The sequence below is a fragment of the Saprolegnia parasitica genome, assembly GCF_000151545.1.
Source record: "Saprolegnia parasitica CBS 223.65 unplaced genomic scaffold supercont2.42, whole genome shotgun sequence".
Classification (NCBI taxonomy): Eukaryota; Oomycota; class Saprolegniomycetes; order Saprolegniales; family Saprolegniaceae; genus Saprolegnia; species Saprolegnia parasitica.
Genome location: NW_012156436.1, coordinates 42,033 through 61,471, shown reverse-complemented (window position 1 = coordinate 61,471; position 19,439 = coordinate 42,033). Strand labels below are relative to the sequence as shown.

Here is a 19,439-nt window from a genome sequence, read left to right as displayed (position 1 = left end):
AGATCAATATTTCTTGATGGGATGCTCGTTGCTCGCGCCTGCTCACTTTGCCGCGTCTAAAATGGAGTGCGTTTAGACAATGATACCGCGCTGTGATTGGTTTAACGCCTCGACCAATCCATTTCGTACGGCAATATGGGCAAGCGCCGCCACCGCGGGCCGCCGGCGCCGATGCGGCCGACGCCAGCACCTGCGCGTCACAGCAGCGCGTCGTGTGTGCACCAAGTTCTTTTCGAGGCCACGTTCCTGCACCTTATTGTGCAGTTCCAAGACGGCGTCTTTCTGCCGCTTGTGCCTCGCTATCGGTGCACACGTCGTGTTCGGCTACGTGGCTCATGCGTACTAGGGCCTGGTCGCGCGCCTTCCTCGAGCCAAACGGCATTGACGACCGCGCGCAGCGATCGTTGCGGCTGAGATCGCGCGGTGATGCTCGCTACGTCCTGCACGCTGCAATCGTCGAGAACGAGCTCGCGCTCGTGGGGCATCTGTACCGATGCCGGCCGGCGCTCTTCACGCACGACGCGGCCGACTTGGCCGCCGCGCACGGCCACTTGCGCGTCTTGCAGCTGCTGGCCGAGCTTCATATCGTCGGCTCGGCCGATGCGCTGGACCTCGCCGCCACGAACGGGTGCTTTGCTGTCGTCAAGTGGCTGGTGCAGGGCAAGGCAGTATTAGCAACGTCTGCCGCCGTCGACGGCGCCGCCACCCACGGGCACTTGGATATCGTCAAATTTCTCGATCGCCACGGAGGCTTTGGTAGTGTACGGAGCTAGCATCGTGTCTCTCGACATCAATTGTAGCCGCCACGACAGCCGCCATGGACGGCGCGGTCGCGAACCGACACGACGCGATTACGAAGTACCTCCATGCGAAGCGCAGCGAAGGCTGTACGACAGCAGCCATGGACGCAGCGGCCCTCCATGGGGATCTGGCCATGGTATGTCAATGCCACGTCATCACGTACGTACATCATCGCGTAGGTGGCCTTTCTGCACGAGCACCGACATGAAGGCTGTACGACGCAGGCCATGGACCAAGCTGCGGGCCATGGCTTCCTTCCCGTCGTAACCTACCTGCACGAACACCGGCTCGAAGGGTGCACCGCGAGCGCGATGGACGAAGCTGCCGCCGCCGGACACTTGGACGTTGTCCAATTCCTTCACCGGCACCGCGAGGTTTGTTCCTCTCACTCCGACGCAGTACTTTACGGATGCTGTCACAGGAAGGGTGCACGAGCCATGCACTGGACTATGCCGCAAAAAACGGCCACCTCAAGGTCGTTCAGTACCTGCATGCGCACGCGCTCGCCACGTGCTCACCGCTGGCTGTCGAGTTTGTCGCTGCGGCCGGCGGCCTCGAGATGCTCACGTATTTGCACAAGAGTTGCAAGGCATTGGCCTCGCCGATGGCTCTCGAGCTTGCAGCGCGGCATGGGCACGTCAACCTCGTCAAGTACATGCACGAGCAAGGGTTGGTGTCCGGGACGCCTCGCGCGATGGAGCTCGCGATTCAGTTTGGCCACCTGGGTGTCGTCAAGTACTTGCACCAGCAACGCGTGGTCAAGATGTCAAAGACTTTTATGCAGGTCGCGCTGGCATATCAGCAACAGAAGATCCTCCAGTTCCTCCGCCGCAAGTAGATCGACCCCACTACTGCAGTACTGTACTGTTGTAGCAGGCGGCCATCGCGTTCTTGGCCCTCGGTTCATCTAGGGGTGCGTAAGCTACGATTTTATACTCTTGTTTTTATCAACCAAACCATGTGGGCTCTTTTGCAGTCGCCTGCAGTGCTTGCGACCGCGAGTGAGGCTTAGACGACGAGCTGCGTAAAGTCCCTCCGGGCGTCACGATCGGCGGCAGAGCTACGCATTTGGTTGAGGTCCTCAAGAGACGCCAGTGACCGAAGTACAGTACATGGTGTCAACGACGTGACGTCGCGGCTGGAGCTACTAGAGCTTTACAAAGAAATACTAGATTCACGGAGCCGTGCGCGTACAACTTGCTGCTGCTGTCGCCAACTTTGTACTAAGTTAACTGAAGGAGGGTATACAAGATGTCTCAAATTGTGTATTTTATCGGCAGCGATTACTGCCGTAGTCATGCAGCCGTTGTCTCTGTGGCTAGGCTTACCCAGCCGAGGATCGTCTCGTTCGAATGAAACTTCTGAATCGTATACTGCGAGTGCCCGTCCGTCACGACGCGTAGCCGGCGCGAGTATGTCTCGGTCCAGATCGTGTCGTCCATGTTTTGCTCAATGATGTCGACGTGGCTGTCCTGGACGTCGACGATGACGGCGACGTGGCCCGTGTACGTGTTGATGCCGCCGTGGTTCCAAATGAGAAGACTGCCTTTCGTCGGTCGCGTCGCGCTGCCGTTGCGATGGCGCGTCACGGGCTCCAAGAAGCGCGTTGCTACGTTGGCGAAGCGGGTTGTCGGCTCGAAAATCTCATACGCAAAGCCAATCGACTCGAACGTGACGCCAAACTGCACGAGGAGGTACCGGCGCGCGAGCTCGACGCACTGCCAGCGCACGCCCGTAAAGTGACCGTTGTGGAAGTGCGACTTGAAATTCCCGCGGTTACCGCCACGGCTCGAGTACACCTCGACACCGTCGCGCGTGCCGAGGAGCGTGCCGAACGGCGATGCGCGGCGGTGTGTGACAAAGCTGGCATCGTCGAGGCAGATCTCGGGGGACGCAGCCGTCGAGTGTTTGAGCGCAATCGATGGGCTCGACGGCGCAGTGTACGTGGCTGTGTAAGTCATCCGCACTTCAGAAATGAGTAGCGAGGAGAATAAGATGGCGCCCATGTCCGGCGGCGCTCGCGTGATGTCAGTCGAATTCCGCTTGTTCGTTGGCAGAAGATTTGTCAAGGGCCAAGGCCATTGGCTGAAATGCGCCAATCATCGCGTCGTATGCTTCGGAATCATTGGTACCGGTACGGGATTGGTTAAATTCTAGCCAATCCATCTCGAGACTTGGAAAGTGCAATTACTTGTCTGGCTTGGACCCGACGGCAGATCCGACGACCCCTTCACGGGCGACGAGAACCGCGTGGCCGCACATGACACATACGTTTTACGTATGGATGGCGCAGCAGAAGAGGCTGGCGTCATCCGTCTCCGGAGTGGTCATCAAGAGATTTCGCGCGTGCTACGCCAGCACCACGGCACGAACGAGGTGTCATGGGTGCTGGCAAGGCATAGCTGCATGAGCGTTTTGGTGCCGGCTTCTTGCGCAAGAGGTCAGAAAGGTCTTTGGCAACTCTGCGCAATGGCACATGCGAGGTCGTTCTCAAGTCCCTTGGCACCCGGCGTGCAAATCGAAGCGAGTTGTTCGTAGCAGAGAACCGCAGGATCCGAGCCGAACCGCAGATCCCGACCCACCTTGGCATATGACCTCGCTCGAGCGAGGGTGTCAGGTTTCACCAAGAGAAGAGTCGAATCAACCCAAACTCTATTCTGCATTTTTGAGGTCTGGATTCTCTCTTGGTGTAGCTTGTGCATGATGTGTGGACGGCAACGGTGCATAAAGCTTGAAGTACGTACTATCCCGCACATTGATGACTGTCGTCAAACTGCTCCTCGATCGATGCAGCTGCGAGATCACAAGCCGCAGACATGCGCCATCATGCATGCTTACGCTGGTACTCTTCGCATGCAACAACGGCTCGGTCCCGAGGAGCGGGACCTGTGCGACGACGTGGTGTGTCCAACGCCGTGTCCGTGGTAGTACCCGCTTCGCTGCCACCGAGCTCCGGTCGATCATCGCTTTTCGTGAAATTTTTCGTCACCTCCAAATTCATGAAATTCAAGTTTCGCTTGAAAAAAGCCGTGGTTGTGCGGGCCGCAGGCATGTGGTTTAGTGGATTCCGACCATTTCTACGTCGTCGTCTACGCCCGAATCAGGACGCCATCTGAGCACGTCGACGCGCGGGCCGTTCGTCGCGGTCCCTGGGCACCTTGTACATACACACTTGCCGTGCAGTCGACGACCTTAATCCATTGGCAAATCAACTAACTAACTAACGAACAGCAAACTCGATCGTTGACTGCGACGAGCGCGCCAGTTTGCCTGTTGGGGCGGAATGGCCTGTCGCAATTTTATTCCATGTCGATACAAATACCAAGCTATAAAAAGACAGGCGATGCCCAGCTGGCGTATTACTGTACCAGAGGCAGTGGAATTGTCAAAATTTGATTTCGACCAAGCATGGCACGCCAGCAGCGGTCGGCGTCGGCGTCCGACGCAGTCCTCGAGAAGGAGCAGCAGATGCACGTGCGCCAGCTCCTCGGGTCCGACTCGGCGGCGATGGCCTCGAGCGCGCTCCGGCGCATGGCGGCGCTCGACCAGTTGTGCCCTTCAAGCTCGTGCAGTTCGTGCTCTTCCTTGACTTCTTCATCAACCTCGTTGCCACGACCATGACGTCACAGTACACGTTCTTTGAAGTCGCCAAGCACACGCGGCTTCTCTCGACGGCTGCCGTCGGCCTCTGCGCGCTCGAGCTCCTCCTGCGCATCGCCTGTCTTGGCCGCCACTTCTGGTCGTCGGTCGTCTCGTGCCTCGACCTGGCGGCGTTTGCGCTCATGGCCGCGCTGCTAGGCTGCCGGTACATTCACCTCGAACGCTGCTATGGTGTGTAAAGGCGACGACTGTGTAGCTACTGGAAGAAGGACAACCGCAACAACTGGCGCATTGACTTGAACGGCAAGGAGATGGACGAGTACCACGACAAGTTCAAGATCAACCAGATCGAACAGTACTTTGCCGCCGCCTACGTTTTCGCAGTCGCACTGCGCTTTGTGCTCAAGTCGCAGGCCCGCGACTACTCGCTCTCGCTGCAGACGCCGGCGAAAGCAACGACGGTCTCGGTCGCGTCGCTGAAATCCACGCTGCGCTCGATGCCGGGCATGACGCAAGTGCGCGCGCGCTCGACCCCTTGCTCATATCAAAGCCATGCGTAGGAAGCGCTCTCGTTGATGACCACGGACCTCGCGATCCTCTGCGGCGACGACGACGGTCTCCTCACCACGACCGAATTGCAGCTTTTTCTTGAAAAAGCCGTGCTCCACCGCCCGGCCGACATGTCGATCAACGCGTTTCTCCAGCACCTCCAGAGCCTCGACACGACGCCTGTCGTTGCCTACGGCATCCAAGACGTGCTCGGCTCGACCTACCGCCACTGGTCGAACCAAAAGATGCTCATGCTGGCGACGTTCCTCATCGTCTTGTTCCACGCGACCCTCGTACCCATCCTCGCGTACCTGCTCCAGATCCTCGGCGATTACGCATTTCCCGTCTCGTCGCTCACCATGTACAAGACGGGCGAAGGCATCAAGCCGTATCTCGAACACGAATTGCGTTTCAACAACAAGACGCTGGACGACACTGGCACCTACATCGATGTGCCGGGTGTCAAGCCCAACCGGACGCTCACGATTGGTCTCGCTGGCCTCGGCGGCCTCTGCGTTCCATTTGTAATTTTGGATGCGCTCATGGGGTTTTGCCAGTCGCGACTCTTGTCGCGCGCGACCGAGTCGATCCAGAACCGGTTGGTGTCGCTCTTGCTCCACGAGTCGACGGCCTTTTACGCCATGCGATCCGAAGGCGACCTCAACAACCTCTTTGCCTCGGACGTTGCGCGCGTCAACACGCTGTGGCAAGCTGTGTTTTGGGTACGTGTTTTCTCGATTTTCCTCTTTTTTTCTCCCTTTTTTCATCTTTTTTCTCATTTTGTACTCTTTTTTCAGAGGAGTGAAAGGCTCAACCATGCCATGGTAGAATTTCATCTACCCCGTCGTGTCGATCACGCTCGGCTTTGGCGCCCTCTTCTTCTTCGAGCCCACAATCGCCATCATGAGCTTTGGCTTTGTCATCATCTCGGTCATGTCGGGACCGCGCACGTTTGCGTCGACGCAGTCGCAAGCGTTTGGCTCCAAGTCGGCGTTTGCCGCTGCCGAGTTTCAGAACGCGGTCGGGTGCCACAAGGTCGTCCGCGCCTACCGCATCCAGACGCCGCTCCTTCGCAAGTTTTCAAATACCATTGACACGCTGCGCGAAGCCCAGTTCCGCAATGATTTCTGGAGCGGCCTCGTCCAGATCTACGTCGAGTCAGCCATGTTCCTCTTTGTCGCGATCATCACGTGCGGCATGGCGGTCAAGGTACGTTTGTGTTTGATGATTGGGTGGTGTTCATGGTGGGACGTAGGTGTGGCAAGGCTACATGACGGCGGGTGACTTTTTCTCGGTCGTGACGCTCCTCAGCCGCGTCTCGACGCCCGTGACGGTCCTCGGCGGCTTCATGCGCGTCGCGATTGGCAATGCTGCCAGTCTCCAGCGCCTCGACACGATTCTGTACCAGGTAGAGACCGACGCCACGTGTGGCGAAGCGACATGCACTTGTTGTAGCGGTATGCGTCGTCGCCGACGACCGACGATCTCCCGTCGCTTCCGATGCTCACATCGTACATTCGCTTTCAGCACGTGTCGTTCCAGTACCCGAGTTCTGACGCGCCAATCGTGCATGATTTTAGTGCTTCGATTCCGCTGGTGCGCATCCTTTTTGATTTTTGATTTTTTTATTTTTTGACTCACACACAGTCGAATGTAGGGCCACTATGTGTGCGTGGTCGGGCCCAGTGGGTGTGGCAAGAGCTCGCTCCTCAATGCACTCTTGCAAGTCTACCCGCTGAGCGCGGGGTCGATTCTCTGGGACGCCTCTCCGATCGCCAACTACTCGCAAGCGAGCCTCTTGAGCCAAGTGGCCGTTGTGTTTCAAGATGGCGGTATCCTCAACGGCACGATTCTCGACAACATTCGGTAGCTTTGTCCACACCACAAGAAACAATATTGAGTGGATGCTTATGTAGCTATGGCCGGCCCACCGCGACACTCGAAGACTGCATCGAGGCCGCACGGCTCGCCAACTGCCATGCGTTCGTGTCGCAGCTGGCGATGCAGTACGAGACCGTCGTCGGCCAGCACGCCGACGTCTCGCTCAGTGGCGGCCAAATGCAGCGCATCTGTCTGGCGCGGGCGCTGGTGCGCAAGCCGAAGCTCTTGATTCTGGACGAAGCCACGTCGGCGCTCGACACGGAGACGGAGGCGCAGGTCGTCGCGACGCTCAAGAAGCTCACGGCGTCGTGGGGCATGTCGATTCTTTCGGTAATTTTACGCGAGTTTTCAAGAAATGAATGACGGAGACATGGCATAGGTGACGCACCGTCTCGCGACGACGCAATCCGCCGACAACATTCTCGTGCTTCAGAACGGAACGCTGGCCGAAGAGGGCTCGTACGCGGCGCTCATGGCCAACCCGTTTGGACTCTTCCGCGAAATGGTGCAGAAGAAGGCGTCGGACGGCAGCCCTCGCCCGTCGGCCGCGCCCAAGTCGGACGAAGAAGCCATGTACCTCTCGGAAGAAGCGCTCGGCGCCTTTACGCGTGGCCTCGAATCGCGCGTGGTACAATTCGCTCGTTCCAAAGACGGACAAGTTGTCTGATGCTATTTTATCCTAGAGCTCGCGCCGCAGTTCGCGCGCCGAGAGCCAAGACAGCCGATCCAAGAACCCATCGTTTTTGAACGTGACGACTGAAGAAGGCGCGCGGGATAGCTACATTGTTATGTAGACACTTCTGCATATCTATAACTAACTGTGACGCTGCGACCATCGTGGCTATATCGTCTACCAAGCACATACAACTTGTGCGCCCTTGATGCGACCTACTACTCGCTTCGACTCGGCCCAGATAGCGCTCCATACGAAGCGCTTAGTGCGTCATCGCAGCGCGCATGTGACAAGCCCGTAGTACCTCACGGGCAGGTCACCCAAGGGTGCCGAGGTGACTAATAACCCTAGCCCTTTTCCCCTAACCCTCGTGCTGTCTCGATGTGAAAATGCGCCATTATAGGTCTCTATGCAGCATGCGGGTGCGGCTCAGGACGACGGCAACGAAGAGAACTCTTGTGCCTGTGGACAGTGCCATGGACGAAGCTTGCGCGTCCACGGAGGAATCCTGGTAAGCGAAGTACCGGTGCATCTGTGTACGCGAGGATGAAGACAACTACCGAGTCGTTGGTGGCGTTGGTGGCGGGCGTCCAGCTCGGTCGGCGTCCGCGCTGGGCGAATTACCTTTAACGGTATGCTTGTCGAACGCACCGCTTTCGCCGCAATGTGATGCATTCGACACACGGCTGTGATATGTACATTGGCGAGATTGCCGCAGACGGAGCCCACGTCGAGGATGCATCCCAGCGTGGCGGGCTCGCGACGACGGAGAGCTTTTGCCGCATAAGATCGATGCGCACGGCCAACGAAAAAATGAAACTCGTTGAGGTACGAAGAGCGACGAGGAAGGGCGCAATGAGCACAGTAGCCGGGGCGTTCAGAGCACCACGTGCCCTTGGTGCTTTCATTCAATCAAACAATCAAACGTGTTTGGGTTTAAATCAAATTAGCACAAACGAACTCCAAGACGTCACATACGCAGCGCTACGCCAAGATGCATGGGAGTTGGCACCGCCACTTGGTCGTTGGGACCTTGGTGCTTTGCTGGGGTTATAAAGTTGCGCTCTGGCTGCTATACGAGGGCCTCCTAGAACAGCTCGGGCTCTCAGGCCTCATGAAGAATGGTGTGAGCGCAAGCTCCTCCGTCTGCCCACGCATCAAAGTGAGAGTTTTGAATGATCTTAAACGTGTATTGTAAAACCCGTTTCCACCTTGGCGCCTTTTGAATCAAGTGGTTTCAGAAAAAAAAGTGCAATGAGCCTCCAAGCGCGTCTGCACGCGACCGAGAACGTGGCAACGAAGGACGTGCACGTCGACGTGGTGGCTACCAACGCCAACAACCCACACGTGCTGGGCTCGGCCAATCTGCTGGGCCACGCCGTGAGCTCCGGTAGGCCACTGCATACAACGACGACAACATAATCCCATGGGTAGCGAAACTACCCAGTGTGCACTCGGGCATCACGCGCATGCAGAGTCTCTTCCGCGACCGGCAGACGCAGCTCGTGTCCAAGCACAAGGTCGAGAACGAGGAAGCCCAGCGGCAGCGCCTTCAAGCCATTTGGCAGCTCTTGGTCACTGGATTTGAAGTACGCAATCCTCTCCTCCGACTCCACAATCCAACCCGAATGTAGCTGACCAAGTACCCGAAAGCGGGCCGTGCGCGCAAGCGCATCCTCTGGCTCACGCTCGATGGCAAGCTGTGCGTTGGTCGATCCAAAGCCGCCAAGCACGCTGGCAAGTTCATGCTCCTTTGGTTGGTACCCCTCCCATCCGAAACAATGAGGGACGACGTGCGTAGGGATGTCGAGACGATCGAGAAAGGCTGCAGCGCGCCGCAGTTTACGGATTCGCTGAGCTGGCGCGACGCCCGAAGCAAGGAGCAAATGTGTCTCTCAATTGCGGCGCGCACCAAGAATTCCGTGGAGCTGCGCTACTTTGCGCTCCAAGTCAACTCGAACAACGTGCGCAACATCCTCGTTGAGAACCTCAGCGTGCTTTTGAGCCAGCTTCACGGCGACAGCGACGGCGACTACCCGCGGGTGGTGCGGAGCCGCCTCGGACGCCACTTTGCCGCGACAGGCGACGTCCTCGCGCTGGTTGACGTTCGCGCGCTCCTGGATCGTGAAGGCTCGGAGCGCGCCGAGAGCCCGGTCAAGGAAGGCGACCACGACAGTGGCGAATCCGACTCGGGAGACGAGTAGACGAAACGCCGGCGTCCGACACTGTGCTTGCTAGTATTGACAACTTGTACACTAGTATTGACAACCTGTACACGATCCTACGAACGACGATATTGGCAAGAATTGGAAGAAATAGCAGTGTCGTGTGGTGCAAATGTAGTAGGACGCCGAGAGGGCAGGCGTGGAGATGCAGCCAACACAGTCGAGGCTGCTAGGGCCGCGACGTCGACCTTCCATGCAAAAATCGCACGCAAATGATCGCGCAACAGCTAGACCGAGACGCGATGGCTAACGCTGCGCCAAGACGACTCTGAGTCCTGGAGCTGGAACCACGTCGTGGTCGAATCATGGATCGGTCTGACACCGCAACACTAGAGAAGCTCCCGCTACTTACGCCCTCCGCAATGACCCTCCGCTGCGTGTACCATCCACATCATCGTTCCCTTTCAAAACAGGTCGCGCTAGAGGTGGATTGCCACCGCAGGCGTGTCGCCATTGTTGTCGAATTGTTAACCAAACACACAAGAGCGACGTAATGGTACAGTTTACGCTTCAACGCGCTCCAATGTGTCCTGTGCTGCGTTGTCCGAACGCACCGGATGGCGCAACACAAAGAGCGTGAACGGATTCGTGGGGTTGCAGAACGCCAGCTTCGTGGTTGGCGTCGCTCGCTGAAAGGCCTCGGCGCCTAATTTACGAGATGTCACGATTCGGATATGTATCAACGTTCGTATAAAGTACCTGGTACTTGGACGATCGACGGGTTCTCGAGGGCCATGACGCTAGCGTGTAGTGCCCGTGAATGGGCAAACGCTGGAGTGTAAAACGACTGAAACTCGTCAAAGCCCACGCTCAAGAACGTCCACTTGAAGCGACCGTGCCCTACGAGACCGCCACCTGGAACCGGCGCCACGACGCCTTCGTACGTGGGCCGCCCAAGCAGCGGCGTGCGGAACTGGTGGTTGGCGTAGATCGCATACAGCGGCAGCGAAAAGCTGCGAAAGTGGCGATTCGATGCATCGAGCTCGACGTAGACAAGCCGGTACGACGAGAGGAAGAGCCGCCCGCGGCTGCCGACGTAGACGCCGCCTTCGCCGGGGTACCCGCTGCCGCTGGTGACGGTAAACTTGACGTCGCTTAGCACAAAGTCAAAGCGCTCAAAAGGCGAGACAAGCATCGGCGTCCTGTCGGCGAGCAGGATCGGATCCACCGACATGGCTGCTGCGCAATGGCAACCTACATGCCATTGGATAAAATGTTGGATTTGGCGAGGTTGTGATTGGTGGAAATGTCTATCCTGTCTGGCTCGAAACACTACAGCTCCATGCGCACAGAAGGAGAGCACTGGAGTGGTCGACGACGGCTATGCCTACCTATGTGTAAAGGCGATATGCCCTCTGTCGACGAGCTATCCTGGCTTGCTGTCCTAGCAGACTAGATATGGTTGGCACCCCGAATGGCAACGATTGGACAAAATGCAAAGAATCAACGTATCGGATTGGCCAGAATTATTAACGCGGATGTGATTGGCCGATGAGACGGCAACAATATCTTGCTGCATAACGGACGGGCGCAATGTTGGCAACGGACATGGCGACCACCGAGGCAGCTCCGCCATCGCCGCAGCGGCAGCGCCGCATGAGCATGGGTGTCGGCCTTCATGGCTCATCCCAGCCCATGACCCGCGTCTTCAGCTTGAGTATGTACACATGTGCCACGCGAGGCCTTCGACGTTGAGCGCTTGTAGTGACGATGCGATCGGTGGCCGTGCTGCACGGCCTCCAAGGTGTCTTTGGCGCCAAGCCGACGGAGGCGCCGTCGCAGGCAGTGGTGCCCAAGGAGGCGACAAGTGCGCTCCCCGCCAGGGTCGAGCAAGATCTGCGCCTGCGCCGCCTGCAGGCCATGTGGCAGCTCTTCGTGCAAGGCTTCGAGGTACCGCTCCATCGTTCCACCTCCCGCGACTACAATGTCTCTTGTAGCTCATCAAGTACCCAAACAAAGGACGCCCGCGAAAGCGCATTTTGTGGCTCACACTCGACGGCAAGCTCTGTGTCGGCAAGGCCAAGTGCGCGAAGGACGCCAAGAAGTTTGTCTATCTCTGGTATCGCATCGATCCATCTCGACCGACGTCACGTCAAGCTGTGGTAGGGACATCGAGCAGTTTGCGAAGGGCTGCAACGCGCCGCAGTTTGCAGAGACGGGCTCGTGGCGCGAATCCAAAGGCCGCGAAATGCTCTCCTTTTCGATCGACGCGCGTCTGCAATGCGGCAACGTGCGCAGCTTTGCGCTGCAAGTCGCGTCCAACAAGGTGCGCAACCTCGTCTGCGAGACCGGCGACCAGCTCGTCCAAGCGCTCCGCGGAGACGCCGACGGCGAGTACCCCAAAGCCGCGCGCATCAAGATCGCAAAGCACTATGCTTGCACGGGCGAGATCCTCACGCTCTCGGAAATCCGCCTCGTCATGATGCGCGAAGGCTCCGAGCTCGGCACGCTCCTCGACGACAAGGACGTCGAGATCGTGGACGACAACGCGGATGACTCGCCATCCGACGACGAGTAGCTGGACACGAATGAATCACGGGATGGATAACGATCCACGAAAATGTTCAAGTGTCCTTCTTCGTTCTAAGGCGCTCGTGTCTGCGAAGGCGCTTCGTGGAATGAATTCACATCGAGCTGTTGATCAGTCGAGACACCTCGTGCAAGTGGAACTGGGTTTGATTCCCGGCGATCATCAGATCTGGATCGACACAACGCTGCCGAGGTGCACGGTCACTGCCTGCTCGTGCAGTCTCACCGCATCGCAATACACAGGAGCGTTGGTTCACGTTGTGCGGTGTGCCTCCTGCATGATCATTCGCCCGATCGGTGCTGGCCTTTCTTTCCTTGGATGTTTCCTCGCATCACGCTGCCTTGAGACAACAGTCATCGCATCCCACGCATGCTTTATTGCATTGCACGGTCCATGCGGTCTTCTAGGCGCTCTTGTCAAGGTATGAATCGCATGGGAAGATGACGCATCGGCAAGGGTCCGTCATCGGCGGATCGCGTAATGCTCAAAATTGCACTTTCCACGGTATCCGGCGCCGCGCTACATCCGGATTGGTTGCCCCAGCACACAAAGACGGTGGCATGAAGCTCGACACGAACGCGGACGAGTGGCTGCTCTCCGTGGCTTCGCTCCTCGCGCCCGACAGTCTCTCGGTCAACCCGAACGAGCTAGAGACGTACGACACTCTTGTCCGCGCGATATGCTGCAGGACGTGCTTAGATCGCCCAAAGAGCAACGCGAAGCCGCGGCCTTGGCCGCCAAGAAGACGCTGCCGGGTGCATCCACCGCAATACGCGATGGCCTCAAAGGCTCATGCGTTGCTTCTGTGATCTAGGCGACATCATCGTCGTGACGACCAACGGCGTCGCGTACTCGTCCGTGCGCCACGTCTGCGACCAGCCCCACGACCACGCGGTGCCCACGCGTGGCGCAACGATGTCTGACACACCAAACGTAGCTCATTGTCGTGAGCGAGACCGAAGCTCTGCACGTGGGCCCGCCCAAGGCCATTTTGATCCCACTCGAGCGCGTGCTTCTGCCCAAGCGGCAGCCGGCAATCTTCCGCGTGCCGTCCATTGGCGCGTCCCCCGAGGCCCAAGCGCTCGTGGCGGTGTGTTCTCGTCGCCATCCAACAACATCCTCATCCTCATGACGATGGCGACAACGTAGAAGTACGCTCGGCAGTTTGTCGGGACACCATACAACGTTGCACGCGTCCTGCAGCTCATCACGTCGCTCGCCACACACAACGCCGTGCGATGATACACGCATGCAGCATCCTCATGCCTCATGCAGCCGCGCATACTAGGTCAAGGTGATGCCCTTCCAGAAGCTACCGACGCCCCACGAGGCGTGGATCTGCACGGATGCGATTCTGTACGAATGTCAACAACACTTTTATTGTCTGACAAAGTTTGTAGCGCGCTTCTCGCCGCCGCATCTCCGACCTTTCAGGACCAGCTCAAGAAGGCAGCGCCTCGCCTAGGTACACCATCGTATGCTCTATCTAGACGCACAAATCTTGGATGCACGCAGAGTTTGCCAAGCTGGGGAGCGCAACGCTCAACGACATCCTGTCGCTCAAGCACCTCGGCATCACGGAGCGCGTGTACCTTCCACCGACGACGTTTACCGTGCAGCCATCGTCGCAGATGGACGTCCAAGTGTTGATCCAGTCCGCGTACACGTAATACGTTCTGATATCCATATCGAATTTCCTGATATGGTTCTCCGGTGGCGTAGGCAGTGGCAAGCGCTGCCCGATGTGGACACGCTTCAAATGTATATGGACGCCGGCATTGCGTACCTCGCGCATCGGCTGGCGCAACAAAAGCCGCGGGACTTTGAACGGCAGCTGCGGTCGCTCGGGTACATTCTCGTGCTGCTCGCTCTCTTGAAGGGCCACTCGTTCTTTCTGCTGCTTCTGCGCCGCTACCTCCAAGCCGTACGATCCACATGCGTATGTATATCGAATCGACTTCATCTCGTACCTGTGCGTAGATGCTACTCAAGCAAGTGGCGGCCCACGTGTTGCGCGCCAAACTTTAAGACACTCCAAGACGCGCATCATGGCATCAAAACGACATGGAAACGATCAAAGTATCAATCTTTCAAAAGTTAAATTTGAAGGTCGGCGCGTCCGCAGTACTACTGACGTCGGCGAGCGGCTTCTTCTTGATCGGGTGCGCGACGATGCGCTTGCCCTTGCCGTAGCGCAGCTGCATTTTCTGGACTTCCGACGAGTTGTCGTTGGCTTTTCGAAGCGTCACAAAGGTCGTCGTGCCCGACGGGTCCTTGGGCTCGGGCACGATTGGCGCCGGCGCCGGCTTCTTCTGCTTGGCCCATGCTTTGACGGGCTTCTTCTTCTTCAGCGGCTCGGGTGTCAGCTCGGCGAGCTCGGATTCGGAAAAGCCAGGCTTGTCAAAGCTAAAGAGGAACTGAAACTCGGACGACGCGGGCGGCGCATCTACGACAACCGCCGGCGCCGACGCCTTCTTCTTGGCCTTCTTCTTGGCCTTCTTCTTCTTCTTGGTACTAGCACTGGACGGCGCGCTCGTGTCGGCGACCGTGACCGCCTCGAGCTGCGTTGCCACGTCGGCAACGGTCGTCGTCGCCGCCTTTGTCGTAGCCACCTTCGCCGCCTTTGACGGCTTCTTGGGCGCCGCCTCTGCGGGCGCCGGCGCGTCTGTCTGGAACGAGAACTGGAAGCTCGTCGGCGGCGCCGGCGACGTCTTCTTGAAGTGGTCGGCGAGCTTGGCGGTCGCCATCGAGTTGCGCTCGAAATGGAGTTGGCCACCAATTGGGGCCAGCGTGATGTGATCCGGATAATTGACACAATCCGGAAGATTGCCATGACTGGCATCGCACCTTGCAACCAGGACAGCGATTGCGTGGTCGACGCCGTCGGGACGTAAGCTGACTAATGGAGACGAATGGAAAGAGCATACGAGCTCACAATGCTGACACTGGACGCATCCTCCTGCATGGGCGTCGATGACGTACTCTCGGTGCGCCTGGTCCTCGTTGCTCGCTCTAGCCCAATGCATATGAGTCCATGCGCCGAGCATGGCCACTGCGCAGGTATGCGACGTGTAGTCGACTGCAGTGTGACAACCTCGCATACATGGAGCATGGGCAAATCGACATCGCGTCGGCGTTGCACGAGGTCCGCATGATCCCGCGCTCGTCGGCGCGCGGCCTCTCGTCGGCGCCGTCATGGCAAGAGTCCAGAAAGAGGTCACTGCCCACACGTGGCACCGCCATCGCGCAGCGATCGGTCGGCCTTTGGAGCACGCCACCACTGCACCTGGCACTGCACCGTTAGTTCGTGTGCGAAACTGGTACTTCCTTCTTTACGCTCCCTTTCCCTTTGGTATAAAGGTATAGATCGACACAGGCTAATCTAACGCAACCAAAGACTACATGTTGACGACAACAGACACGTCGCAAGGCCTAATATTGCGTTATTTTAGCCATAGGAAATCGAGTCGCATTTCGGCCTGCAGCCAAGGACTTTCCCGCGCCATCGCTCGGAGGTTCCATTTCCGCCGTAGCACGCCCGAGGTACAACCGCAGCATGGCATGGCGCATTGGGCACATCATGGCCTGCGTAGACGACATGTGGTGGTATGGCTTCTGCGCTGCATGGGGCTGCTGCGCAAGCCTGAGCTTCAAGGAGCAAGCGGTCTCCGTGTACGACCTCACCGAGCTCATTAGCGCGAGCCGCAAGAACAGTACGCGTCGCCTACGTACGTGTGCGCTCATGGCAGCCTACTAGGCAAGTACAGTCACCAAGTGTACCGCGCGACGCACCGCGGCACGGGCGAGATCGTTGCGCTCAAGGTCATGGACCGCGGGACGCTCGCCCACCCGACGCAGCGGCGCAACATTCGCCGCGAGATCCACCTCATGTCCAAGCTGCACCACCCGAACCTCGTGCATCTCTTTGGCGTGTACGAGTCGACCAACACGGTAGACAGCTGTGGCCCTCCAAGCATCGTCCTACCAATCATGCCGCAGGTCGAGATCGCGTTCGAGCTCTCCAAAGGCGGCGAGGTCATGCGCCGAGTCCTCGAGCCACACGCCTCGATCTTCTCGCTCACGGTACAACGATCAATGAGATGCTGTCGTGAATTCAGCGTCCACTGATCGACTTCTGTTTTAGGAGGCGGAGCTCAGCCGCGCGGTGGCCGACATTGTCCAAGGCCTCGTTCACTTGCACGAGCGCGGCTGGATACACGGCGACATTCGGCCCGAGCACATGCTTTTTAGCGAGCTCGATCCGGACTCCAAGGTTGCGCCTCCTGCGGGCTGCTTTGGCGCGTACTAGTAGGCGCTGCTGGTCGATTTCGGTCGCGCAGGCCCGAGCACGGTCTTTAGCCAATGTACCGAGTTAGGCACGCTTCCCTTTGCTCATGGCGTACTAGGCAGCAAGAAGCTGCTTCGACAGCTCCAAGAAGCCCGCTTTTTCCCGCCGTTTATCCTCGTACAAAATGCACTGACGTTGTCGACGTTCCAACACGCGGTCCAAGTCGATCTCTGGGCGCTCGGCGTCTCGCTGTATGTCTTCAGCACTCTCCGAGGCCTCATGCAAATGTAGCTACATTATGCTCTTCGCGGCGTTTCCATTTCCCGGCGACTCGATCCAGGCCGTCATGGACTCCGTGCTGCACAAGCCGCTGCAGTTCCCAGCGGGCCACGCCCACATTAGCCGCGCGGCCAAAGATCTCGTGGCGCGCCTCCTGTCGCTGGATCCGAACGACTGGATGACGTACGTGTCTTGGCGATCGACGCTGCTTGAACGCTAGTGTAGTGCCGACGACGTGGCCCAGCATCCGTGGCTCGCGAATCCGGCGGTCTCTGCATACCGGCGTTCGATTTCATCACCGACGACGTGTAGGTCGCGCCCAACGTGCGCTGGTCGCATGACGTGGTGTCGCAACACGCGGACTGGGTCCTCTACTACAGCCAATTGCGCACCGGCATCGAGACGCCGGTAGGATCGATGTCGTCGTCGTCGTCGTCGTCGTCGTCTTGGGCATCTAAAAATATGACGCGACATCGGTGTAGGAGTCGACGACGGCCACAAGTCCGCGCCCAAACGTCGAGTACGAAGGTCGGTCGTCGTGCATCTCGACCGACGGCGTCTTGGTGCTCGAGAGCAACTCAGAGGTGCGACGTCGCATTATCGATCGAGCGCAGACATCAGATGATGTCTCTAGATGAGTGCCGATGCGTACATGCAGCAAGCCGACTGGGAAATGTCCGACATTCTGCGCATGTCGTGCGAACAAGAGCTCAGTCAGAGTCCGTTTGGGACGTGGAAAGCGGAAGCGTCGCCGCAGGTATGTTCTCTCTTTTTCAGTGTTAAAAACGAGTGCTGACCTCGTCTCGGTGACTATGAACTAGCACGTCAAGGGCTGGCGGCTCATGTGGAATCGAGCGCTGCCGCCACCGTCCAAAGGCGATGTCCCGACGCCCGACGCGACGCTGCATCAACTCTAATATTGGACATTCAATATTTTCGCACACATCACATTGTCCCTAGCCTAACTGCTACTGTACTCCACACAGCTCTATCGGCGGACGGCGTGGGCGTCACAGAGGAAGTTTTGCCGCTTGTACGCCCGCCGGTCGCAGCCCGTCTCGTGGCAGCGGTGGCCACCGCCGTGGGTCCAGCACAAGCCGCCTTTGGCTGCGAGCTTGGGGCAGTCGGGCTGCCGGCACGGTGCACCTACCAACCATATGTTAGCGACGCGGCGTGCATTATAGTAAGAGTACCGCCGCCGTGGGCCCAGCAGACGCCGTGGCGCTTCGCTTTGCTCGTGCATCCTGCAATGTGGCAGAGCACGTAGCCGCCTACAAGACATCGTGAAGTGACCAGAGCGACGCGTCGCGCTGGGCGTACCGTGGAGGTAGCACCGGTTGTGGCGCTTGGTGCGCTTCGTGCATCCTGGCTCGGAGCAGCGGGTGCCGCCCTAAGGTACCTCGATCGTGAGTGCCACGCCACGAAAGTACTCGGTTCGTACGCCGTGGCGAACGCAGAGCGACTTGCTCACGGCCGCCGTCGTGCAGCCGTCAACCGAGCACCGGTTGCGCTGGACCGAGAGCGGCTTGGTCCAATGGACGTGCTTGAACTCTTCATCGATGAGCGCCTGGACAGAGTCGTGGATTGCCGCGTCGTCCCGTGCACAAAAGGTCGTTGGCGTCGGGTACGGGTTGAGGAGGAACCCGATACTGTTCTTCAGTTGCGCTGTACTCATCCTTGTGCGAAGTGATGATCGGAATCTGGATCTGGGAAGCCCTGAAAGTGCGTGTTTCGAACGTAATCGCGGGACGACCCGATAACGTACTCTCTGGACAGTAGCGCCGAAACGGCGGTCCCACCTTTGCCAAGAGCTAAATTCAGAGGCAGAGAAGTGCAGCCACGTGGGTGTCCATGTTGTCGTCCAAGGTATCGTCATAGCGGCAACAGCATCTCGATGGGAGGCGCATAAATGCGCGCACGTCGTCGCACGAAGCGACCGCGCTCTGGGCATCGGATCGTGCAAGGAAGCCGCAGCTGCGGTTATTAATACGGCATAGCCGCCAAGGGCAAGATCGCGCCGTTTCGATATCAAAACAAAGAGGTTTTGACCCGCCGACCAAGTAGAGCGATCGAGTGATAGCCGAGCCTGTTTGCTCACCCTCTCGTCCACGCGCAGGATTATTCCATCGCGTTCGAACGCGCTGCGTATGCATGGGTCCTTCGTTGCACACATGTCGGCAGCGATTTTCGGTGCAAAGCAAATTCCACGGTGCGGCACGGCGGGACGACCGCGTGGCAACCAATCACGGAGGCACTGACATGACGTGAGGGCAGTGCCACCGATCCCGTCACCGAGAAGGGTTCTACTGGGTTCAAATTTGATATTCCAATGTCGCCAGTCCAAGTCAACAACTGAATGCTCCGGGTGCTGAGTTGAGCTGCTGGTGGGTACGGTGGTATCCTCCGCCTGACCTTCGGCAGAGAAATGCACCGCATTTGGAAGCTTCTTCGGGCCAGAGGGATTCGTATGAAGCGCATTATTTTCAGCGGTTGCCGTTTCTGTACTCATCAATATCCTGCCCATCGGTCGGCGGCTTCTCCGCGGCCAGGCCAACCGTCGGTGCGTTGCGGCGGTTGCCGCGCCGGCCAATCGACGACGCGCGTTCTGCCATA

General features: G+C 58.3%; 10 protein-coding genes across 10 annotated transcripts; 6 read left to right on the top strand and 4 right to left on the bottom strand.

The window, feature by feature from the left end:
• Positions 1-135: 135 nt before the first annotated feature.
• SPRG_08899 (hypothetical protein) lies at positions 136-1,758 on the top strand (the record flags this gene model as incomplete). Its single annotated transcript, XM_012348244.1, has 5 exons — positions 136-305; positions 347-756; positions 801-937; positions 981-1,175; positions 1,223-1,758. 5 exons carry the CDS (start codon positions 136-138, stop codon positions 1,637-1,639), a joined length of 1,329 nt encoding a protein of 442 aa, XP_012203634.1. The 3' UTR covers positions 1,640-1,758.
• A 326-nt stretch (positions 1,759-2,084) lies between these two features.
• Positions 2,085-2,762, bottom strand: SPRG_08898 (hypothetical protein; the record flags this gene model as incomplete). The annotated part of the gene is made up of 2 exons (XM_012348243.1): positions 2,085-2,087; positions 2,130-2,762. The coding sequence occupies 2 exons, from the start codon at positions 2,760-2,762 to the stop codon at positions 2,085-2,087; spliced, it is 636 nt and encodes a 211-aa protein (XP_012203633.1).
• Positions 2,763-4,209: 1,447 nt separating this feature from the next.
• SPRG_08897 (hypothetical protein) lies at positions 4,210-7,498 on the top strand (the record flags this gene model as incomplete). Its single annotated transcript, XM_012348242.1, has 11 exons — positions 4,210-4,275; positions 4,320-4,606; positions 4,658-4,916; positions 4,962-5,294; positions 5,373-5,672; positions 5,779-6,159; positions 6,206-6,358; positions 6,406-6,546; positions 6,608-6,816; positions 6,867-7,161; positions 7,211-7,498. The coding sequence occupies 11 exons, from the start codon at positions 4,210-4,212 to the stop codon at positions 7,496-7,498; spliced, it is 2,712 nt and encodes a 903-aa protein (XP_012203632.1).
• A 1,230-nt stretch (positions 7,499-8,728) lies between these two features.
• Positions 8,729-9,708, top strand: SPRG_08896 (hypothetical protein; the record flags this gene model as incomplete). Its single annotated transcript, XM_012348241.1, has 4 exons — positions 8,729-8,894; positions 8,939-9,093; positions 9,139-9,260; positions 9,306-9,708. The coding sequence occupies exons 1-4, from the start codon at positions 8,759-8,761 to the stop codon at positions 9,706-9,708; spliced, it is 816 nt and encodes a 271-aa protein (XP_012203631.1). The 5' UTR covers positions 8,729-8,758.
• Positions 9,709-10,230: 522 nt separating this feature from the next.
• SPRG_08895 (hypothetical protein) lies at positions 10,231-10,915 on the bottom strand. The gene is made up of 2 exons (XM_012348240.1): positions 10,429-10,915; positions 10,231-10,375 (listed from the first exon to the last, which is right to left on the bottom strand). The coding sequence occupies exons 1-2, from the start codon at positions 10,901-10,903 to the stop codon at positions 10,233-10,235; spliced, it is 618 nt and encodes a 205-aa protein (XP_012203630.1). The 5' UTR covers positions 10,904-10,915; the 3' UTR covers positions 10,231-10,232.
• Positions 10,916-11,439: 524 nt separating this feature from the next.
• Positions 11,440-12,247, top strand: SPRG_08894 (hypothetical protein; the record flags this gene model as incomplete). The annotated part of the gene is made up of 3 exons (XM_012348239.1): positions 11,440-11,619; positions 11,667-11,788; positions 11,836-12,247. The coding sequence occupies 3 exons, from the start codon at positions 11,440-11,442 to the stop codon at positions 12,245-12,247; spliced, it is 714 nt and encodes a 237-aa protein (XP_012203629.1).
• A 546-nt stretch (positions 12,248-12,793) lies between these two features.
• On the top strand, positions 12,794-14,390 carry SPRG_08893 (hypothetical protein). Its single transcript, XM_012348238.1, has 10 exons — positions 12,794-12,914; positions 12,959-13,014; positions 13,074-13,153; positions 13,197-13,349; positions 13,409-13,492; positions 13,548-13,615; positions 13,660-13,724; positions 13,775-13,925; positions 13,982-14,183; positions 14,240-14,390. Exons 1-10 carry the CDS (start codon positions 12,820-12,822, stop codon positions 14,285-14,287), a joined length of 1,002 nt encoding a protein of 333 aa, XP_012203628.1. The 5' UTR covers positions 12,794-12,819; the 3' UTR covers positions 14,288-14,390.
• On the bottom strand, positions 14,328-15,036 carry SPRG_08892 (hypothetical protein). The gene has a single exon (XM_012348237.1). It carries the CDS (start codon positions 15,004-15,006, stop codon positions 14,350-14,352), a length of 657 nt encoding a protein of 218 aa, XP_012203627.1. The 5' UTR covers positions 15,007-15,036; the 3' UTR covers positions 14,328-14,349.
• Positions 15,037-15,743: 707 nt separating this feature from the next.
• Positions 15,744-17,743, top strand: SPRG_08891 (CAMK protein kinase; the record flags this gene model as incomplete). The annotated part of the gene is made up of 13 exons (XM_012348236.1): positions 15,744-15,802; positions 15,853-15,972; positions 16,017-16,210; positions 16,259-16,342; positions 16,404-16,532; positions 16,572-16,623; positions 16,666-16,798; positions 16,839-17,009; positions 17,052-17,094; positions 17,139-17,234; positions 17,309-17,410; positions 17,461-17,583; positions 17,648-17,743. The coding sequence occupies exons 2-13, from the start codon at positions 15,858-15,860 to the stop codon at positions 17,741-17,743; spliced, it is 1,338 nt and encodes a 445-aa protein (XP_012203626.1). The 5' UTR covers positions 15,744-15,802; positions 15,853-15,857.
• A 71-nt stretch (positions 17,744-17,814) lies between these two features.
• On the bottom strand, positions 17,815-18,522 carry SPRG_08890 (hypothetical protein; the record flags this gene model as incomplete). The annotated part of the gene is made up of 4 exons (XM_012348235.1): positions 18,268-18,522; positions 18,147-18,216; positions 18,020-18,097; positions 17,815-17,972 (listed from the first exon to the last, which is right to left on the bottom strand). The coding sequence occupies exons 1-4, from the start codon at positions 18,499-18,501 to the stop codon at positions 17,815-17,817; spliced, it is 540 nt and encodes a 179-aa protein (XP_012203625.1). The 5' UTR covers positions 18,502-18,522.
• Positions 18,523-19,439: the final 917 nt, after the last annotated feature.